This window comes from Diorhabda carinulata, chromosome X, assembly GCF_026250575.1.
Source record: "Diorhabda carinulata isolate Delta chromosome X, icDioCari1.1, whole genome shotgun sequence".
NCBI classification, from domain to species: domain Eukaryota; kingdom Metazoa; phylum Arthropoda; class Insecta; order Coleoptera; family Chrysomelidae; genus Diorhabda; species Diorhabda carinulata.
Window position 1 is genome coordinate 67,211,817 of NC_079472.1, and position 22,297 is coordinate 67,234,113.

Consider the following 22,297-nt stretch of genomic DNA (forward strand, 5'->3'; position numbering starts at 1 on the left):
TTTGGGTTTTCGAACACTTAAATCGGTTGAGTTGGAGAGGAGCTAGGCGCGGACATTCAACGTGGAGTTATGGATTTTTTTAGGTTTTTGGCAATTTTTCTACATTCAAAGATCTATATCTCAGGTTCTATTCAAGATAGAAACTTCGTTTTGGTTTAAGAACACTCGCTGAAACAACTTCTTTCTTTTGGGTTTTCGAACACTTAAATCGGTTGAGTTGGAGAGGAGCTAGGCGCGGACATTCAACGTGGAGTTATGGATTTTTGTAGGTTTTTGGCAATTTTTCTACATTCAAAGATCTATATCTCAGGTTCTAATATAGCTACAGAGTTCGCTTTGGTTTAAGAACACTTGCTGAAACAACTTCTTTCTTTTGGGTTTTCGAACACTTAAATCGGTTGAGTTGGAGAGGAGCTGGGCGCGGACATTCAACGTGGAGTTATGGATTTTTGTAGGTTTTTGACAATTTTTCTACATTCAAAGATCTATATCTCAGGTTCTGATATAGCTACAGAGTTCGTTTTGGTTTAAGAACACTCGCTGAAATACCTTCTTTCTTTTGGGTTTTCGAACACTTAAATCGGTTGAGTTGGAGAGGAGCTAGGCGCGGACATTCAACGTGGAGTTATGGATTTTTGTAGGTTTTTGGCAATTTTTCTACATTCAAAGATCTATATCTCAGGTTCTGATATAGCTACAGAGTTCGCTTTGGTTTAAGAACACTTGCTGAAACAACTTCTTTCTTTTGGGTTTTCGAACACTTAAATCGGTTGAGTTGGAGAGGAGCTAGGCGCGGACATTCAACGTGGAGTTATGGATTTTTGTAGGTTTTTGGCAATTTTTCTACATTCAAAGATCTATATCTCAGGTTCTATTCAAGATAGAGACTTCGTTTTGGTTTAAGAACACTCGCTGAAACAACTTCTTTCTTTTGAGTTTTGAACACTTAAATCGGTTGAGTTGGAGAGGAGCTAGGCGCGGACATTCAACGTGGAGTTATGGATTTTTGTAGGTTTTTGGCAATTTTTCTACATTCAAAGATCTATATCTCAGGTTCTGATATAGCTACAGAGTTCGTTTTGGTTTAAGAACACTCGCTGAAACACCTTCTTTCTTTTGGGTTTTCGAACACTTAAATCGGTTGAGTTGGAGAGGAGCTAGGCGCGGACATTCAACGTGGAGTTATGGATTTTTGTAGGTTTTTGGCAATTTTTCTACATTCAAAGATCTATATCTCAGGTTCTGATATAGCTACAGAGTTCGCTTTGGTTTAAGAACACTTGCTGAAACAACTTCTTTCTTTTGGGTTTTCGAACACTTAAATCGGTTGAGTTGGAGAGGAGCTAGGCGCGGACATTCAACGTGGAGTTATGGATTTTTGTAGGTTTTTGGCAATTTTTCTACATTCAAAGATCTATATCTCAGGTTCTATTCAAGATAGAGACTTCGTTTTGGTTTAAGAACACTCGCTGAAACAACTTCTTTCTTTTGAGTTTTGAACACTTAAATCGGTTGAGTTGGAGAGGAGCTAGGCGCGGACATTCAACGTGGAGTTATGGATTTTTGTAGGTTTTTGGCAATTTTTCTACATTCAAAGATCTATATCTCAGGTTCTAATATAGCTACAGAGTTCGCTTTGGTTTAAGAACACTTGGTGAAATACCTTCTTTCTTTTGGGTTTTCGAACACTTAAATCGGTTGAGTTGGAAAGGAGCTAGGCGCGGACATTCAACGTGGAGTTATGGATTTTTGTAGGTTTTTGACAATTTTTCTACATTCAAAGTTCTATATCTCAGGTTCTGATATAGCTACAGAGTTCGTTTTGGTTTAAGAACATTCGCTGAAACACCTTCTTTCTTTAGAGTTTTTGAACACTTAAATCGGTTGAGTTGGAGAGGAGCTAGGCGCGGACATTCAATGCAATGTGGAGTTATGGATTTTTGTAGGTTTTTGGCAATTTTTCTACATTCAAAGATCTATATTTCAGGTTCTAATATAGCTACAGAGTTCGTTCTTTTCTATTATAATGATTTCTGATACTTATTTAATGGATTCGATGCGAGCGAAGCCGAGGGTAAAAGCTAGTAACTTAATATTTATGACTCTGTTAATTACATGAATCGGTAGATCACCCACAAAAATAGTATAAAAATACTCTGTCTCAACCGAAAAGTATTTTCTATCCCAAATTGTCAAATTTCACTGAAACTGGAACTGAAAAAAGATAAGCAACAATGAATTTCAATTATTCTCAATAAACAATGAGTTTTTAATAAGAGTTTATTCATTTTTTTTTCTATGCATGCTATGTAATTTTGTTGTTTGAAGCGATATTCCATAATTGTAACAAGTTCTCATCATCCTCATTCCATAGTTCCTCAAGTAATTGCCACCCATACACTGCTGTAATCAAAACATATGTATTTGTTGGATCCTGCTGATTTGTATAAGCTCCCATAACTAGCGACTGACATAATCTTGCAGCTATGCACAACTATAATAAATAGAAATAAATCATTTTCTGTTTAAAAGGATGTAAAATTTTTTTTTATATTCAGAATCAATTCAATTTCACTTTATTTTATTTTTAGGATGAAACCCTATGAAAATTGATGGCGAATATGAAAATTATGGTTGGAGACAGAGCTCTGTGATCATTCCAAGTTACCCTTCTTAAGATACATGTCGCAATGATATTAAAATAAGATGCTTAACAGCAACTAGAACATTTTTATGCTAAAATGTAGTGAGAACTTGGATATTGTACATGGAGAATAATATGGATCCGGACAGATTTTTAACGGATTGTAGTGGAATATGACTAAACAAGAGCTCTTGTTTGAATGTAAGACAGTCGTTCTTGATAACGAATAGCCTGATATAGGAATGACGTGTTTCATAAATTCTTATTAAATGGAATTCAAATCCAGAAAATCTCTATTTCTTATTTGGTCACTAAACAGATGGTTCAACAGATACAATCTCTAGGTGAGTTCAACCAGAGCCCGTGACAGTCAAATGAGTAATGAGAAATCCGAGATTTGCGATTATACCTGCTGCTATGTCGAGTATAGTCGCTAATAGGTCGAGGGGAGAAAAGAGAACGTGGCTTGCAATTTTTTTGGGTAGAGACGAATCTCCTCTTGTATCTGCGTTTGAGATCTAATTTTCAAAGTTGTTTATTGCGGCATTCGTATTTTGCAATTGCTTGCCTTTATATTTTATGTTTGTCTTTTTCTTATTTCGGTGAATTTTCTTCTATAGAGTCAATTAACGTCTATCATCGTCTCTACATGAGATGTCAAAATCATCAAGGGAAGTATCAATTCGTGGCAGGAGGTAACTGTCGTCTTCTTCAGTAACATCACCAAGTCTTCTTCTTCACCATAACGACCGGGGAAACCTAGTGATAGTGAGGGGTACAACTATCATATTTCTCCATGTTTCCTTTTTTGAACCTATATATTGCATAGAAGACAACTTCATATCTGGGGAGTTGGTCTCCGGCTTGTTTTCTTTCCTTCCGCAGAAAGATGGACACATGGTCGTTATAAAATGCTTTATTTCCTTGTTAATTTCCCTAACAGTAGAACCTGCTGGACTTCGGTCCCAACATAAAGAATCCAACTTCGGAGGTACAAAAGAAATCATTAGCAGTTCGAGTTTCTAAGATCGTCACAATCAATACAATAAGAAGAATGAAACTGCAATTACAAACAATGGCTTAACAGAGAAAATAATAATGTAAAAATAATAAAATGAAATAGATACAGAGCATTTTTCAATTATGATTATGGAAATAAAGGAGAAAAATATTTTAATTCTGGATTAAATTGACTATTAAGAATTGTAGTGTTATTTATTGGTTGTAATAGACTATTTGTGATTTGATTACGATAAGATAAACTACCCAACCTTTATGAATGAACATTCCTCTTTGCTCATAGGTCTAACTGAAACGTAACCCATGAAAACATATCCACCTGCCCCAATATTCTTAGCTAATAGTATCATATATGTCATTGTTATAGCCAATTCATATACATAAAATCCTATATGACAATCACCATAATCAATGATTGCTTTTACTTCATATTGTCCTTTATCAGTTTTATCGACTATAATATTTTGTTCATTAAAATCTCCATGTATCAGTCCCCTTTGAAAGTTTTTTGAGCGAAGCAATAACTTTTCTTTGAATTCATGCACTATTGTTGTTATTAATTGCTGTTTGTCGGAATCATTTACTGCAGACAAAAAATGTAATATTTCTGGTACTGATTCCAGCATCCAAAGCGATTTGTAATTGTCGTATGCCGGATGTTGGAAACTCTGAAAACAAAAAGCTCATTGTGAAATCCGACTATGAATAAATCCACTTCTTAGAATTATCGAAATCGAAAGAGTCTGTAGAGGTTAACTATTAGCCGGTACAGGATTTTGTGTGTGCTCTTAATACTATAAGTCGAGTATAACTCTAAGCTATGATGGAAAAACTTGTTGTAAAAAATTACTGAACGTAACCCAGCAATTAAGTTGGCAAGGATGATTATTATGCCAAAAAAAAAATGGTTACTTTCAGATTCAAGTCATTTTGTGTAGTTTTACTTCTAATATAATAAAAGTATAGAAGAACCTGTATAAATGTCTTTTATTTATATTATAGAAGAAACGAATATTACAACAGGTTATGGGCCCAGGCCAGATTTAATAAGTTTCAGTGAATTTCAAAGTAAAGTATAAAAGCTAACCTTAAAAAATAAGGCGTGCCAGCTTGGCTTGTAAAGCAAATTAAAAGCAGAAATGGAATCTGAAAGTGTAAAGTTTACTTTCGCCAGATTAGACAACAACAATTATCAAAATTGGAAATTTAGAATTAAAATGTTGCTTACACGAGAAGGAAATTGGTCTGTTGTAGAAGAGGCAATACCAAATGAACCATCTGTTGAATGGAAACGTAAAGATGAAAAAGCACAAGCTACAATTTCATTAAGTATCGAAGACAATCAGATAGCACACATTTATAAATGCAAGAATGCGAAAGAAATGTGGAATGAACTGCAAAAGGTACATGAAAGAAATAATTTAAGTAACAAGTTGTTTTTATTGAGGAAGCTGTATCAGTCTAGACTTGAAAATAAACCAATGCATGAATACATTAAAGAAATACTAGAATTAGTTGAAAGACTACGAGGAGTTGGTGAGACTATTAAGGATTTCCATGTAGCTGCATTATTGTTAGGTGGATTGCCAGAAAGTTATTCCACATTAGTAACAGCATTAGATGCTAGGCCAGATGATGAATTGACTCTTGAATATGTAAAGGGAAAACTAATGGATGAGTATAAAAGAAAAGAAGATACCAGTTCAATAGAGACGACATTAAACACAAATAAAAAGTTTTCGAAGGAGATGAAAGAAAAAATAGAATGTTATGAATGTTATTATTGTCATAGAAAAGGTCACTACAAAAAAGATTGTTTTTTCATGAAGAAAGACAGAAATAAGGGAAAGCAACATGCCAAAGTAACTGTTGAAGGTGATGAGTTGTCTGACTCAGTTTTTTGTTTCAATGTTTCCGGTAACAGTAAAAATAATCTAGAATGGTATATTGATTCAGGGGCTACAAGTCACATGTCAAATAATCCAGAATTATTTATTAAATTGGACTATTCAAAGTTAAATAAAATTATAGTTGCAAATGGACAGGAAATGCAAGTCAAAGGTAAAGGTGATATTTTAGTAAAAACAGAAATTTCAGGTAAATGCATAAGTTTAAAATTTAAAGATGTTTTATTTGTACCTGAGCTAAGCAATAATCTGTTAAAAAAATCTGTAAAAAAAAAATTGTTACTTCTAATATAATAAAAGTATAGAAGAACCTGTATAAATTTCTTTTATTTATATTATAGAAGAAACGAATATTACAACAAAACTCACCAGGTCATTCAAGCAAACTGATTCGTATCAAAATAAACAGTCAACATTCAAGGTAGATCTAATAATTGAAGACAGGAAAACAGTCAAAACTTTGGTGTCACCTTTATAAGCTCAGTAGACATCTAAATATGACAAGGTTGCCAGAGGAGTGTGAATTTTCTCGACCAGAGCACATAATATGTTATTTTACTCCGATAGTTGAACGGCTAGTAGATAATAAAGTTAGTAATGGTGAGATAGAATTAGGAAATGGAAATAAAAACGAACAAACAGTATATACACCAAAATCTAAGGATAATGAAAATTTAAAGAGTAATGAAATTGTTTTAGTAGACAAAGAAAGATCATAAAACCTATTGTTAGACTTAGATACGAAGGAAATAGTTAGAATTTAAGTATCGATTAATTTTATAAAAAAATTTTTTAACCTAACCACCATGTAATTTATTCCTTAAAACGAGTTGACATTTTCGACTTAGTCTTTTATTCAGAACCAGTGTTGTAACCATCTAAACTCAGCTATCCAGTTAAAAAATGACATCTCGAATTAAGCTGGATTTAATCTGCGTAAATGTATGTCAAATGATCCAGATTGTCTATTATATACTTATAAACGATTTTCTTAAAACCATTTACAATGAAAGGGGAAAAGGAAATGAAAACTCTAGGTATTTTCTGGAGCCTCACAGAGGACACTTTGAGCTACTCATTCCAGGTTTGTAAAACACAGTTACTTGTTACAAAGCGTTCATGATAAATCCAATCATAGTTAAGGCTAAGATTTTCTTACAAAGTATATCAAATTGAAGTGGTTGATTCCTTCAAGATACCTAGATAAATACTATCTTCCAAGTTTTCCAAATAACATTCAGTTGCACAATTTTTTGTTGCAACTCGTAAACTGCTTATGGAGCTACTGTCTATTCCACGTTATCTAATATACAAGGCCAGATACAGTCTAATATAATTTCTGCAAAGAGTAGGTTAGCTCCACTCAAATCCTCTTTAACGGTAGAATTGTGTGGTGCTTACCTCCTCCCACAACTAACGCATAAAGTTCGTACTTACTGGACGGATTCAACCATCGTTTTGGCCTGACTGGAAAAGGAGCCAAGTGAATGGAAGGTATTCATGAGTTATCGTGTATGGATATACAGCGACTAACCTAAAACGCTCAGTGGAGGCATGTGCGAACCGATCTAACGATATATTGATCCCTTATTTCAAAAAATTCGTGAACTTTGGTAGCATGGTACTTCAATAAAGTGGAGAAAATTGGCTCATTACAATCACCACAAATATAGATAGCTATATAAATATAGAATATAGAATAGCTATATTTTTGATTTATTTTCTAGCTATAGTAAGCTAATCATAATAATCGCCAATCTTCTAAGATTTTAGAAATGCTCAAGAGCTGCATCGAGAATTGGAGTTATCGAAGTATCCTACTTTATAAGAGTTGTACAAAGCTGAGGTTGCTTTGTGTTCTTTAGTTCAGCATGAATGTTTTGAGTGTGGAATACATTATTTAAAAGTTGGAAAAAGCGTTTTTATATCTAGTAGGAATTTTAGATTAACTCCAATGTCAAATTAAATTTGTTTAATTTAACAACTGAGCTTTAATTGGAAATATCCCATTATCTCAGAACATCCACCACCATATTTAAAAGACAGTATAATTTCAAATATGTTTCGAACTCGTTCCCAGCATTGAGCCGGTCCAGTTCCCAGCATGGAGCCGGTCCTGTCCAGCTATAATGGAATTCTAGAATTTGGAGAAGTTCATTGAAAATTGAAAAGGTCTTGGAATTCATTTATTTTTGTTTGTTCACTTATTAGAATTCTAGAAAAGTCGTTTGTGCTGTATATATCGAGCATGTTTAGAGCAGTTAGTTTAGTTTATAAAGAATAGTTATAGTGAACGGAACTAAATAGGAAAGTAACTAAAGAATTTAAATAAATTATATAGATAGCTGGAAAGTCTAGTGTTTAAATAAATTGAGTGAAAGACAGAGTTTATAAATTCACCCCACCGATAGAAATACTGTATAAAGAAATAAGAGAAACATTACGAAACTTACAATTTACGCTTTCCCGGATAAGAGACAAATTCTGGATTCTCAACGGTACGAAGTTAGATATGTACTTAGAAAGTGATTACATGTGTAGATTTCATAACTAGTTTGATAGCTGAAGCATTGCTAGTCATAAAGATCAAGAAATTAAGAAATTATCTCAACAGATTTTGTGTACTCTTTGGTTCATGACTGTGCAGATAATTATCGGGTTTACTTCAACGAGAATAAAGTAATATGGCATTTTATACTCCCTCTCTCGCTTCCCCCCCTTTGGTGGTTTTTGGGAGCCGCAGTGAATTCATGCGTGTCCTAGGGAATACAAATCTCGATTTTGAAAGTTTCTGCACCATTCTCACACAGGTAGAGGCAATCCTCAGCTCACGACCATTTATCCGATTCTAACCGATGACCCTATGGATCTTCGAGCACTGACATTTCTTGATTAGCCGAAGTTTAGTTGCATGTTCTTAGTAAAGAACTCTCCTTGCAAAGATCTAAGTAGTCCTATCAATTCTTGGTGTAGTTCAATATGGTATGGGTCCATTTTATATTCGTGAAGAATTGAAGGATATTCACAGTCGTTGCAATAGTTTTTGCCTTTCGACTTTTTTATATACGACCAATACAGTACGAACAAAGCGATTCATCAATATTTCCAGCACTCATGTATTTGGTTAACTCTGCTCATATTTTTTAGACGCAAGTACACATTTTTTCCAACTTCCTCTAAATAGTGAAGTTAAACGTTTATGATTACGATATTTCGCCAAATCATGAATTAGAGTTTAAGGGATATACTAAATGCAAAAAAAAGGATGAGATATAGGCAGAACCAATTGAAAAGGAAAATTATAACTTCTCGTTTTGTATAATGTTCAAAAATTATGGACGATGATTTTTGTCACAGTTAGTTTGAGAACTAAAATTTATTCCAAAAGTAGCACAATTATACTGCTAAGCTCTTTATAAATTCAGCTAATAGGTTTAATATATAAAAACAGAAAATTAGCACAAATTGGCCAATAAATTCCAAAGCTCTTACCGCCATAGCATTATCCATGTTTGCGGCAGATCTACCAATCTCGTAAAATAGGTTATTATTCCATGAGATTTCAGCTAACACAATACCTTCCATGAATTTCAAAGCTCTCACTATGTGACTGCCACTCTTCAATTGGCATTTCTCATAATACTGACCGCTTTTTGTTTTAATTGGCATTGGGCATGGGATTCCATTTTTCTCTGAAAGTTTGGAAATATGATAACTGTAACTACGCTTAGAAATTTTGGACACTTTCTCAAATAAGTTTCCACAATTTTTGTTATAATTTTATCTCGTTGTAAAGTTGTTTTCGTTGGAATTTAAATCAACTTGGATTATCATTTATGTATCAGATTGAAGTTATAATTACATATCAAGTTGAATTATCATACTCTATACAACTTTGTTACTTCATATGTTCACCATCGAGAACACTGTGAACACTAAACTGATCAATGTTAATTTTGCGTCAACTGATAAGCTAACCGCCTGGACCTTGTATGGGTGACCAATGTTTAGGGTTCGTCTTAGAGGATTTTATAGGAAATGTTATTACTATTGACACTGCTAACACTAGAACAGAGCGTGGCGGTTCCAGTTTTTTGGTAATCTATAGTCACGTTCTTGCTTCGAACATTTTTCGAAATTTTTTATATGTGTAATTCGAGCAAGGAATTTCTTGTTGTGAGTGGGTGTGATAGATGAAGTGAGAGAAATCGTTCCGCGAAAGTTTTTTTTATCATGATATCACGAAGTGATAGTGATCACTTTTCAACCATTTCTGTATGGGTTGTACGCCGTACAGATGGGTTAGGAAGGAATCTAAAGCCGATAAGACCAGATTACGTGAATGCCATCAACATATCATAGCTAACAGCTTGGTCGTAGAGGGAGGATGGGAGGATTTCAGAATGGTTGTCGATACCTCTTCATATCGTCATAAGATGATTAACCTTTTTAAAACTATCAATTATGGAATTGTTCCCGTTGGCCCCATCACATATCTATAGAATACAACAAAAACTCACAGGAACAGATACAAACTTCCCAAATTTCTCGTATCAACGATATTCCGATAATCCACTAGGACCCTTTGTCAGTGCCCTATGTAAGTCCCGGCCAAATATTTTGCTGAAATTCTCAAACCAATTGCTGAACAATCTTAATTCTAAGTCAAAATCTCTCGTCATTTAATTGATTCCATTGAACATTCCTATCGGCGAAATTTCAGACACTTAACACCATATTGCCGAGCATCATCTTCAGCTTTCGTTAGAAATCAGTTTTCTGAAACAAACACAAACACAAATTTTCAACCCCAACCCATTCATCATCCTTCATTTATTTATAAATGTATAGGAATGAGAAAATTTGTAGGATCCTCAAATTCCAAGGCATTTGTAAATTTTTTTCCAATCACAACAGAAGTTGTCCTACCCAATCAAATCTGTCAAAGATAAAATTCCTTATGAACACCATTGAGTATATAGAATTCCTACACAGGCCAAACAAATCTACACATTTCCGTTAGGGCAAAGGAACACTTAGTCTGTTAAATATTCACTCCACCCTAGCCCAATATGTGTCCGGTATAACGTGACAGGGGGAGTTTGAATACTTGTTACAATTAGTCCCAGAGGTATGTTAGGTTTGTGTAGTTTTGGTATACCATACGTTTTAGAGGGTATGGCATTATGAATGTATGTATGTATCTATTCTCAACTACACTAAATAATTTCTATTGTAAGATGTTATATCTTTAAATAAGTAGCAATATTCAATTAAATTATTCATAGCTACATTGAAATGTATAATATAGAATTATATTTTACTTGAATTTATTGGGTCTTTATAATTGATAACTGTTTTGTTGTTATATATGTGAACTATTACTAAGAATCCTTTTATTCTCGTATGCAACTCTATTTCGATAATTTTTGAATTTTTATAATTGAATGTGTGATTTTTTTGATATTTCATAGTTGGTAATGTATTATATCGTATTGATGGCCCTTCTATCTATTTTCCAAATGAGATATGTCTGTCCTATGTAAACATCGTCATAAACATTGCAAGCTACTTGTACTCTTTTGTTTTGGGGTGTTTTAAATTTTAATTCAGTGATATATTTTGATAATGTACTATATCCGTCATTATTTGTCTCAATATTTATTGAAATAAATGAAAAAAAATTGGAATATCCTTCAAAAAAATTGCCGAATAAAAAAAAAGATGCGAAAAAGATAAACTTCCTTCTTTTTTGAATTTAGTATTACTCAGAACTCCAATAAGAAAAATTAGAAAAAGAATTGAAATATATATCAATTAAAATATGTTGACTAATTCCAAATAACAAAAATTTTAAGAAAAATGTGGAGGAGATCAGAATAACTTTTTACAAATATGCAAAAGCAGAAATAACAAAGAAATTCTTAATCTTATAATGGAAAAATGAGCGATTGACAGACAAAAAATAAAATCAAAATTGATCGAAAATTTAACTGATACTTAAATACCAAAAAAGTGTATAAAGTTAAACTTTAGATTTCAATTTTGCACAAAATATTTCTAGTGGCAGAGAAAAACCTGTAACAAATATCTTTTGCAATAAATACAGCGCCAATCATCTAAATACTTTTCTTGAATAAGTTATTTATCATTTTTTCCGGATAATTATTTTCTTTCAATGCAGTTTTTGCTTTTTGAATAGCTAAGCATCTATATTCTGGATCTAAATCTAAATTCAGAATTCAGACATAGATCTGTCCAACAAGTTTAAATATATCGAGGACCGAGTTGGTTTCGTATACCATTCTGTTCTTATGTTATTGTTAATTTTATATAATGTGATGTAAAGAAAATTGATTTCATTATTTTGCTCAACCTCGATTGCAAATTGAAGTTTTTTATGATAAGAATTGAATTTTTTATTTATGTTTTCAATTTGATTCTTTGGCACAGCAGTAATGCAATCATCTACATATCGAAAAAAGAATGGAATATTTATATCAAGTTTGCTTAGGACAGTTTCCTCCATTATCAATTATGCTATAACACTTGAAATGGAAGCCCACAAGTATAGAGTATGCTGTAGTGAAGCTCTATAACTTTTATGAATTCGTTTTGAGGTTTATGTCTTGTATTTTTTAATTTTGATCCATTTTTTCATGAATATATCTTTTACAATTGCAATAGGAATATTTTTATAAAGAATCTACATCTTCGAAATGAATTCGAGTCAAAAATTTTTATATCTCCAAATACACGGAAAAGAGAATTTTTTGAAATGGTTCACATTCATAAAAACGAGAAAGCTATTAATGATAAAAAAGACCGAAATAATTCAAGTGAAATTGATAACTGTGATTTGATTTTCTGAGTACTGGTTATATGTTAATTTTCCTACCGGACACGATCTCAGTTTAACTGGTCCTGTTTATTTCGTTGAATCCTGAGGCTTTGTTCATTTCATGAACGAGTCGGTTCTGTTCCACTGCATATATTATATTGCCCCGCTACCACTACAGTGAGTGTGAGAGGGAATTCTACATTTGCAGAAGGCGCTCCAGGTGGTAGGTCCGTGCATCCACGCGGACTTCTTTTCATTATTATTTCATTCGTATATAATTATTATTTTTCCAAGTTTTAATTGATACTTACTGTTACATAAGATAGCATTAGATGGCTAGTGTATGGTCTCCTATATCAACTACACATGACCACTTGGTGGCAGCAGAACGGACGTCAAGTAGAAACGTCAGTGGTACTCCTGCGCTTATCGGAGATATTGTAAAACATTTATTTGTTTACTTAATAAAATAGAATTCAATAAGTTCTGACTATAATTTAACAAGTTATAAAACATGTAACACTTACCACGGTACATAAATGAAATTACAAGTGTGAGGTCGCTATTTTTATAAAATAGTTTAATTAAGTAAAATATTCTCATATCCACTTAGTTATCATACTCAATATGACAACTTTTTTAATCGAAAATTCAAAATTTATCCAAAAATCATATTGGTGGCTTATGTATCATTTACATCCGGTATATAGAATTCGTGATTATACATTCTTTGTTAAGTTCAAAGAACTTAATATTCAAAAGTACAAATGTTAACTTTTATAGTGATGTTAAATATCAATACTTACTCAAATGTACTAACAAGAGTGACTGTGCTTCAAATATTTCAGGATTATTCGAATCGATTGAATTAATGAATTTCATAATAAACTCATTCCCTTCTTCGTTTTTTATATGGAAATTTTTATCATCGTAACCATTTAATTCCTTAACTGAAATCACTTTTTCACCATACAATTGCCAAGCAATTTGTTTCACTTCATCTTCACTCAAATTGGCTTTAATTGGTATATGTTCCAAAACATGTACACGCGACTCCATTCTTATTTAAACTAACTTAAATGGAATAATTTTCGAGCATATTGTTAAGATTATTTATTATCTCAAGCTGTTCATACAGAGTGCGTATCTTACTCTTATATGATAATAACAAATAAGAATGAAAATTTGGCATATTACTACGATTTGGTTTGATTCTGATGTTCCCGAGATTAGATAGTGGTTGTGGAAATGATCAAATATCTTATAAAAGGTGGATTCAAAAAACGTCATACAAATTTTGGCTCGACAACAAGTGGTTGATAAAGGAATAGATCATTCCCTAAATGATGGGCTTGAATAGTTGGCAGGTTTCCTACTGACGCCTCAACTACCAACAGGAAATGAACTTCATGATTCACTCAAGCACCGAAAATGGAATATGAATAATTAAAATAGTAGACTAAATAACGTTAGTAATAGTACTACGTAACTGTTAACTTGTTCTGGCGTAAGTTTTCCAAAACAACCTGAACATTTTCTGTGGTTACTTGACATCGGTTTACTAGTGCTTATGCAATTTTTCAAACTATTTCTGTTGTTTTACAATTGTACATTTCATTAATATTAAGTGAATTTGCTACACGCTATATATGTGTAGTATCTAAAAATAGAATTGTTTGTATTAAGATTGATGTCAAATATAGTCGAATGAAGATAATAAATGAAACTCGTTGATTTTACCACAAGAATTAACGTATGCCCAAAAAAAAACTGAATACCTATATTCATCTGTTCTATTGTTGTATGTGAATTAATGATTTTGATTAAGGCAAGATTAAAATTTGACTAGTTGCCATATATCTAGTATTACAATAAATATTAAAGTAATTTTCAATTATTGAAATATGCAAACTTGCTACTAAGGTTGCGTATGAAAAGAAATGTATATTTCAAAGTTTCATTCAAAACAAAATTTCAATACAACAAAAGTAGTAGCTGAATTACTGCCAACATGTGCTACTCAGTGAAATACATTTTTTTGTTGTTGTTGACATTATCGTCATTGAACTATTTAACGTTTATTCTTATAATAGTAATCAAGAAAGAAAGGTAGTTGAATTATTCTTCTTGCGAAGGTACAGGACACGGGGATTGAGGATGAGGAGATGTCATCCAATGGAGGTCAGCGAATACGAACGGGACTAAGAACAAAGTACTCCTATCAGTTATTAACACAGACCACACCAGACACGCAACTCAATAATCTGGAAGTGGCAGACGAGAGAAACAGTTGTTGTTCTTCTCTCTCATCGCGATATAAAACGTACCTAGGTGGCGCTCTTGGCCGACGAATAGCGGGATTTTTAATTTTGAATTAAAATTTAATTTAAAATGTTTTTAAACATGTAGAAAAATAATTGAAATAAAAATTGAGCTTTGTCAAATTGTATTTGCATAAGTACAACAAAGATTCACAATAATAATAATGCTATGCCTTTTCCCTTTTTGTTTGCAAACTTTTTGTAATTTTCTTATGCAACCCTGCTTCCTCTTCCTTCCTCTTCACAATAACCATCAACTTTTGCTTTCTTGGTGTTATCTGTGTTGAACACAAGCCTTCAACGTCCTTAAAAAGAGTCCTTCTACATCTAACTGTACTTGAAATTGGTGTGACAGCCCGTTGGGATGGTGACTGCGAGGAATTTGTTTTCTCATGTTCAGTAACTTCACTGTTTGCATTACTTAATGATTTGGTATCCAAAAGAGTCTAAGAAATTGAATTTCAATTAACACCTAAGTTATGTTTTATTGCATAAAGCAAGATAAAAGCAAATCATCTAGAATAATATGTAAAATTCAGTACCTGTGGTTCTGGCTTTATTATATATTGGGATATAATGTTTACTTTTTTATTTGCTATCTGGTCCAGTCCTTAAAATTATTATTTTCATTGTAAAATACAAACCTAATTAATATTAGAATACAACCTTCATAACATGGTCCTTCTGGACTTCCAGAATTGTGGGCACTGCATCAGCTTTCAAACGTAAAACTGAGGTACACGGCACAAATCTATCTTTTGTGAAATGCTCATTGCAGATTCTAACATGGCCACATAGTGGTCTATATTTCATTCCCATAGCTTCCTGCCATATTTGCGACCTGTAACACACATGTAATTATTGTACATTGTAAAATAGCAACCTGTTTTTTAGTTTCATCTGGTACAGCTCGATTTTAATCTTTGCATTAAGGAAACCTCAGTAATAAAAAACCAAACATTCATCTAACATGCATAAACGTATGGGTACTTACACAACAAGATAATAAATTTTCTGTTTACCTGTCTGCGCTACGGGGAAAGCAAAATAAATGCTTTACGTCGTCTTCAGAATTACCGCACACAATACAAAATCTCATTTTCCGGTGAATGATGATTATTGAAACCACACAAACCCACAAATAGAATCCAAGTGCATGTAGCGTGATGAACAAAACAGAACGGCGGTAGTGACATCTGTGTGCAAATAATGTAACTTTCGAAAGATTTCTGTAAATACAAAAGCGCCTCTACAAACGTTTTGTAGTAAGTGTGATAAAGACAGATAAATACGATTTGTAATGTACTGAACAATGATGAAAAAAACTGCCTTCTTTTTGGATCTACTTTCCCGTCTGGTGTGGTCTGTGGTTATTAAGGTGCTCCAGTAGGCTGGTACTGAACAAAATGATACCATTAAAACACACTGAAGATTTCTCGTTTTGTAAACCTCTTGATATTTAGTCCATAACTCTTTGAAAGTTTGAGGGTGTCCTTCTCAAATACATAGGCATGGGCAAGTCCAAGCTTATCTATTAACATTGTAATGTCTGGTAATGGATAACGATTTTCATTTGTGATTGCATTTAATTTCCTAAAGTCCAAATGGTCCAAATCCAAATGTCCATCCAAATGTTGGTGGACCATGGAGAATTGGAGAGTCTAATAATATTTTGGCTTAACATTTTTTTAATTGGTTATTGGATTTCTACTCTGGGAATTTTAATGTTATGTTCTAAAAAAATAACTAATGAAGAATATCTAGAAAACAATCGCGTTAATACCAACTTCTTAGTATTTATTGAAAATAGAAATAATGGAAATAATTTATTAGTTATTTTTGATCATCAAAATAATAGGAAAACTCATTAGTAATATCGAACTAGCAACACCGAGAAAAAAAGTTCTAAAGAAATCCAAAGGAACTATTTTAAAGCCAGCCTTACTTAAACTTAAATGACTAAATCGATGAATGATGTTATCCTATATAGGAGTAACAATCAAGGTATATAAAACAATAATCAAAATTTATTTTCCAACAATTCTGGATTATAGTTTTAAGGGTTTAAAAGGTGACGGGACATTCACATTATTTACATCAACTCTTTATTAATGGAAATTATTTGTAAACATTGGTGATGACGATTTACATTATGTTCCTTTTCCAGTTCATCATATGTCAATAGACGTTTACAAAAAGAATTATAAATCATCTTTCAATGTGTATGCAAATGCTGGATCTAATGGTCTTCTCTTTATCCAATTCCTTATGTTCTCTACAGCTAATACGTGTTTTTTGACTTGTTGAAGATTTGGATAATCTTGCAAAAAGTCTTTTCCCAATATATTTCTGATATCTTGGTAATAAGTTGTGAAACATAGGTCAGGCCAAGTTAACTGAAACAATATTACACAATTAATTATCAGAAAGGGTGGAATTTAAATCTTATGTTAAATGTAAAAATAATGATTGTGGAAGAAAATTGACTAAAGAAAGTTCTGGGACGTTCCAAAAATTATGAGGAATGCTTATAATCATAATTTCACACAGGGTATCTCTCCTCCATAGATATCTAAAAATTGTGAAATACCCAAATAAAACTCTTGCCCTTTATGTAATTGTCGGATTTAAAAGCTGACAACAAATACGCTGTTATTATTCTATTATTCTAGAATTGCAGAATGCAATTATCTTATTGCTGTCTTAGTAGAAAGTGAGTATTTTTTGAAAAATCACTGAAATTTTAATTTTTAGTGATAAAATTGTAATTAAACATGAGTTCTCGTTCTTAGAGATGCAGTCAGTTTTTTTTTTTAGAAAATCAATCGTAGACAATCCATAAGTGACGAAAAAGTTCGCCACCAGACTAGGTACAGTGAAATGTGGAAAAAAGGAGCAGGTGTGTTGGAATATCGATCGAGTCAGACACCTTTAATTATTACTTTTAGCAATATAATATAAAACGTCTGCTTTTGACGACATATATAACTTAAAATGATCATTGTTTTCATGAAAAAACTGGTTTAAATAACCTTTACGTATCTGTGATGTCTATAATAAATTCTGAAGAAAAAACTAAAAAAAATTGAGCCACACAACATTTCTTTTTTGGCAAACATATTTCATTCTCAAAAACAACCAAATTCATAAAAGATAACAAAATTCATAATTTTATTCAACGACAATTTATTCTCTCATTTATTGTATATTTGATCAAAATTTTATAACAACTTCTCCAAACCTAGTTTTTTATGTCTTCCTATGTGAAAACAACATTTGCTATTTAATTGAGTGCGGTTATCGTCGAAAAAAACTTAGTTAATGCGGAAAATACTTTATCCAAAGAGAACGTACAAAAGTTTTCTTTGTTGTTTTTTCTTACTTGACAACGAACTGGACGTTTCAAAACTCAAACTTTCAAAACAAAAAGTTACTAATAAACATCGGTATTGTAGATTATCTGAGATATCTACTAGTATGCAACCATTAATACATGTTATAATATTCTGCTTTTATTAGAGGCATAGAGAATAAAATTGTTCTGTACCATACTAACGTCCTCCTGTGAAGGACAACACAAAAGTTAAGGAAAACATAGGCACCTCTTAGCAGTAAGTCCACTCGAGAATGGCAAATCCCCTAAATTTCTGTACTGCCCAATCAATAGCCAAAGCTTCGCGTTCTGTGGCGCTGTAGTTTTATTCTACAGACGTCAAAAATCAAACAAAATGTGAATCAGCTTGCCTGAGAATCGGAGCGGTACCTATTTTCATCTTGCATTCTTCTTTCTCACTGAGGATAAACGTTTTGATATTTGAGCAAACTTGTCTATGAATCGGCGGAACCAAGAACAGGTTTTGCGGAAAGGAAAGCAGTTCCTTAACATTTTTGGGAGACGGCCTATTTAGTATGGAATTATCAGAGTGTATAATTATCAACTTTATCTGGAGAAAACGTACAACATTTTTTTTATTATTTTTTCTGTCACTCGATAACGAACTGAACAAAACTCATATACATACACCCTCATCCCATTCAGCACTCGGAAGGTGCTGCCTTTGGCATTGGGTTATCCCTCTTATTAATTAGACATAAACCACATTCACAACAAACGAAACGAACTTTTTTCTGAAATTTGTTGGAGTTGAATATTCACGCCAACCAAAATACTCGTCAAGAAAAATCAAATGAGCCCAAACTCGATGGTGTTAATTGTGCGCTCATTTTATGGTGAACATGAATGAGGTATCGGCTGAAAAGAGTTACGTTATTGAAGAAACTACCACTAACTAAATACAAGGAATGACTTATGGCAGAGGCGGATACAAGTCTGGCAGTGAAGCCATTAAAAGAAAAAGAGAGGAGGATAGCCTAGACCTAGAGAACATTTTCAAAAGTAGAAATAGAATTAGCAGAGCACCAATAATGAACAAAGAGAAAACAAAAGAAGTGAAAGTGGATGAAGTTAAAGACATGTTTGGTAGATTCAAAGGGAGAAATAAAGCAAATAAAGAAGAGCCAAAAAGAACGACAAAAAATGAGAAAAATTAATTAATGAAAACGACGAACTTAAAAAAGAACTGAAACATATTGACAACTGAGAATTTTGATACCTACTGGAGTTGAAAAACTAGAGAAAGGAAAGAAAATAAATAACCTAATAATTGTGGGATATAAACTACAAGCCAAAAATAATAAGAAACGTAAAGACAGCTAAAATAAATTGTAGTAAAAGAGAGAGTCATTGGAAACACAACATAGCTGGGGTATGAGAAATAGATAATAATTGAAGTATCCTGGTAATAAGACGAGGCCAAACAGGAGATAAAAGATGGCCCCCATATCCACTTGCTAAGGAGAAGAACTACTTTTACTACCGAATCTGGACTAGGGTAATTCAAAGTCATGCCTTTTGAGCTTTGTAACGCGCCTGCGTATACCTTAAGAATTTAGAGAGACGTTTTCAAGTGACTTTAATATGCCCAGTTCATGCTAAACCCAAAAAAAGTGCCAGCTATTCCAAAGCCAAATCTAATGTTGGAAACGCTTCCGAAAGGATTGCTTTTAGATAATGCTGGACCATTTCCGACTACATAAATTATATCAACTTATTGATTATTTGAAATTGTTTATTTCTCGCCCTAATGAACCCTATTACTCACATTTATGAGCGATTTCTGTGAAATTTTGCAGTGTGAAGAAAATGATGATGGAAAATACAAACCAAGTTGCAGCATTATGATACTCACCCTGTTTAGTGCGATGAAACCTCCATTTTTTTTTGCACGTTCTTCTAGACTTGGCAAAAATAGAGACAACGTTGATTGCATTTTAATCTCAAAATTTCTTTTTTTATGTTCGTCGCGTTCAAAAAAAAATTCCAAGGCACCTAGAAGGAAGATTCAGTACTTTATATTCAATGAACAAAATTGGAAATAACTATATCGTTATATAGACGAGGAAACAACGTTTGACTCAATTCATATGTCGTTGCATTTCATCTAGATGTGTAAAAGTGAGATAGAAGATACTTTTCACTTATAAGAAAGATGCAGTGACCTATTACATTTAAAAATAATCAAATGAGAATTATTTTTCAATATACTCACTATTATAGATGTCTCCAATAATTTCAGCAGTAGAATCAATTTCATAATTTTCTTCATGATCTTTTCCTGCAAGATCCACAAGGTTCGCTAAGAATCTAGTAAGTGGTACGGTTTGTGTTAGTTTTTTGCCATCAATTTCCAAAACGGGTACTTGTTCAAAGGGCATATCTATAATTTCAAATGTTGCGTACAAATATTCATCTTGTATTAGAAAATACCTATGTAATCATATATTTTTCATATCTACAATATTCTTTCTTGGTGATAAATGAATGTTAATTTTGATTGGGTAATTATGTGTTACGTGTGAAAATAGTATTTATTTTACACCTACGAGGCTTGCCTGAAAAGGTTCCGACAAAACAAACAGGATGTACATCTTTCCTATAATCATTCCTATTTTCAAATATTCTGCTTTTTAACCCATAAATTTTTTCGAGTGAAGCTTGAACTTCTTATCCCTGCCAAATTAATGGCTGCCGTACCTTTCCCCTAAATAGGTTTTTACGTATGTGATAAACAAATGAAGGAAACAGAAAAAATTCGCTGGTGAACTACTCTCCTGTGATTATTTTGTTTTTTCAAAGATAGTTGATGAACACATTATAATTAACTCACTCTTTTTATGTTTGGGCCATTCAACTAACTTCTCAAATCTCACATCTTCGAATGGATATCCTCCGTAACTTAAAAGCATGCGTATTGGCTCAGCTTTACCAGGAACATCAAAATAATATACTTTGTAGGATGAATTCATTTTTCTTTCCAAATAGAAGTTGGTATAATATAATGAGATTTCTTCATCAAAATAATTTGTTACGTTGTTAATGTAGAGAAATGATAAATAACTACTAACTAACTTGGGACATATAAACTAATTGATTTAGAGATAAAAACAGGTCTGCTTGATAACGTGGTATCCGGTATAAAACCAGATAACTTTTTTCATTGCGAAAGTAAATTACATTTCTCGAAAATTGAAGTTTTAAAATCAACATTACAAGTAGGTATATAATGAAATCGTTGAATAATTTTCTTGTTAAGTTATTCCTCTTAATAATAATAATACCTGCCGTTGTTAATTATATGAATACAGGGTTTCTTCAGAATTAGGTTTAATTTCATTACTCATTTCGCTATTAGTATTAGAATATTAGTAAATGAAGTAATATATTCAATTGAATTATTGATTCCTTCATTTCTTAGACAAATTATGTTGATGATGAGTCTCAGTATACATTTTTGCAGTAGATGTGGAGCTGATTGTACTGGAATTCTTGTTTTTAAATTCTACGTTGATCTATGTTATAATAGAAATCTTTAGGAGTTATTTTAAGTTAATGCTTTCTTATAGAGATGGCGCTTGATTTGTAGAAATAGCAGTTTAATGTTCTATGTACATAGTTTTTGTTTTTGTAGTTGATTATTATTGAGAAAAAGTAAGGTTAAGTGTATATATGGTTTTACCGGGTTTTTAGCACATGGTTGGTTTTGTAAGATATAAGTGATAGATGATGTATATATATGAAGATGTAAATAAAATGTATATAAAGACCTAGATTGATTTTAATCAACACTGCTGTGTAACAAATAACAACAATCTATACTTATATTTAAAGGTAATAGACGGTTTTTCATTAGTCGTTTAATAATCTTCGATAGGATTGGTAATAATGCGATAGAACGATAGTTACTAGTGCTATTTTTCTCACCACCCTTCTTTTTAGACAGCTAGGGAAAAGCCTGTTTTCAAAGGATTAGTTCATTAGATTAGAGATCATGAAACTTTAATGATAACTTCTGGAAAATTCAAAAATAACTTGTGGAAGAAAGTCTTTTTTTGAATACTGAGTATACTGGTTTACACTAGCTTTTATCTATCTACAGGTCTGAGGAAGAAACTGTCACTGATTCTTTTAGAAGGACCTAGGAAAGAAAGAGCAACACGATTTGGA

General features: G+C 32.5%; 2 protein-coding genes across 2 annotated transcripts; both read right to left on the reverse strand.

The window, feature by feature from the left end:
* Positions 1-2,266: 2,266 nt before the first annotated feature.
* LOC130902267 (hydroxylysine kinase-like) lies at positions 2,267-13,615 on the reverse strand. Its single transcript, XM_057814252.1, has 4 exons — positions 13,219-13,615; positions 9,064-9,263; positions 3,916-4,332; positions 2,267-2,494 (listed from the first exon to the last, which is right to left on the reverse strand). The coding sequence occupies exons 1-4, from the start codon at positions 13,469-13,471 to the stop codon at positions 2,306-2,308; spliced, it is 1,059 nt and encodes a 352-aa protein (XP_057670235.1). The 5' UTR covers positions 13,472-13,615; the 3' UTR covers positions 2,267-2,305.
* Positions 13,616-16,821: 3,206 nt separating this feature from the next.
* Positions 16,822-21,228, reverse strand: LOC130902269 (glutathione S-transferase-like). Its single transcript, XM_057814255.1, has 4 exons — positions 20,961-21,228; positions 20,343-20,510; positions 19,983-20,122; positions 16,822-17,129 (listed from the first exon to the last, which is right to left on the reverse strand). The coding sequence occupies exons 1-4, from the start codon at positions 21,097-21,099 to the stop codon at positions 16,935-16,937; spliced, it is 642 nt and encodes a 213-aa protein (XP_057670238.1). The 5' UTR covers positions 21,100-21,228; the 3' UTR covers positions 16,822-16,934.
* Positions 21,229-22,297: the final 1,069 nt, after the last annotated feature.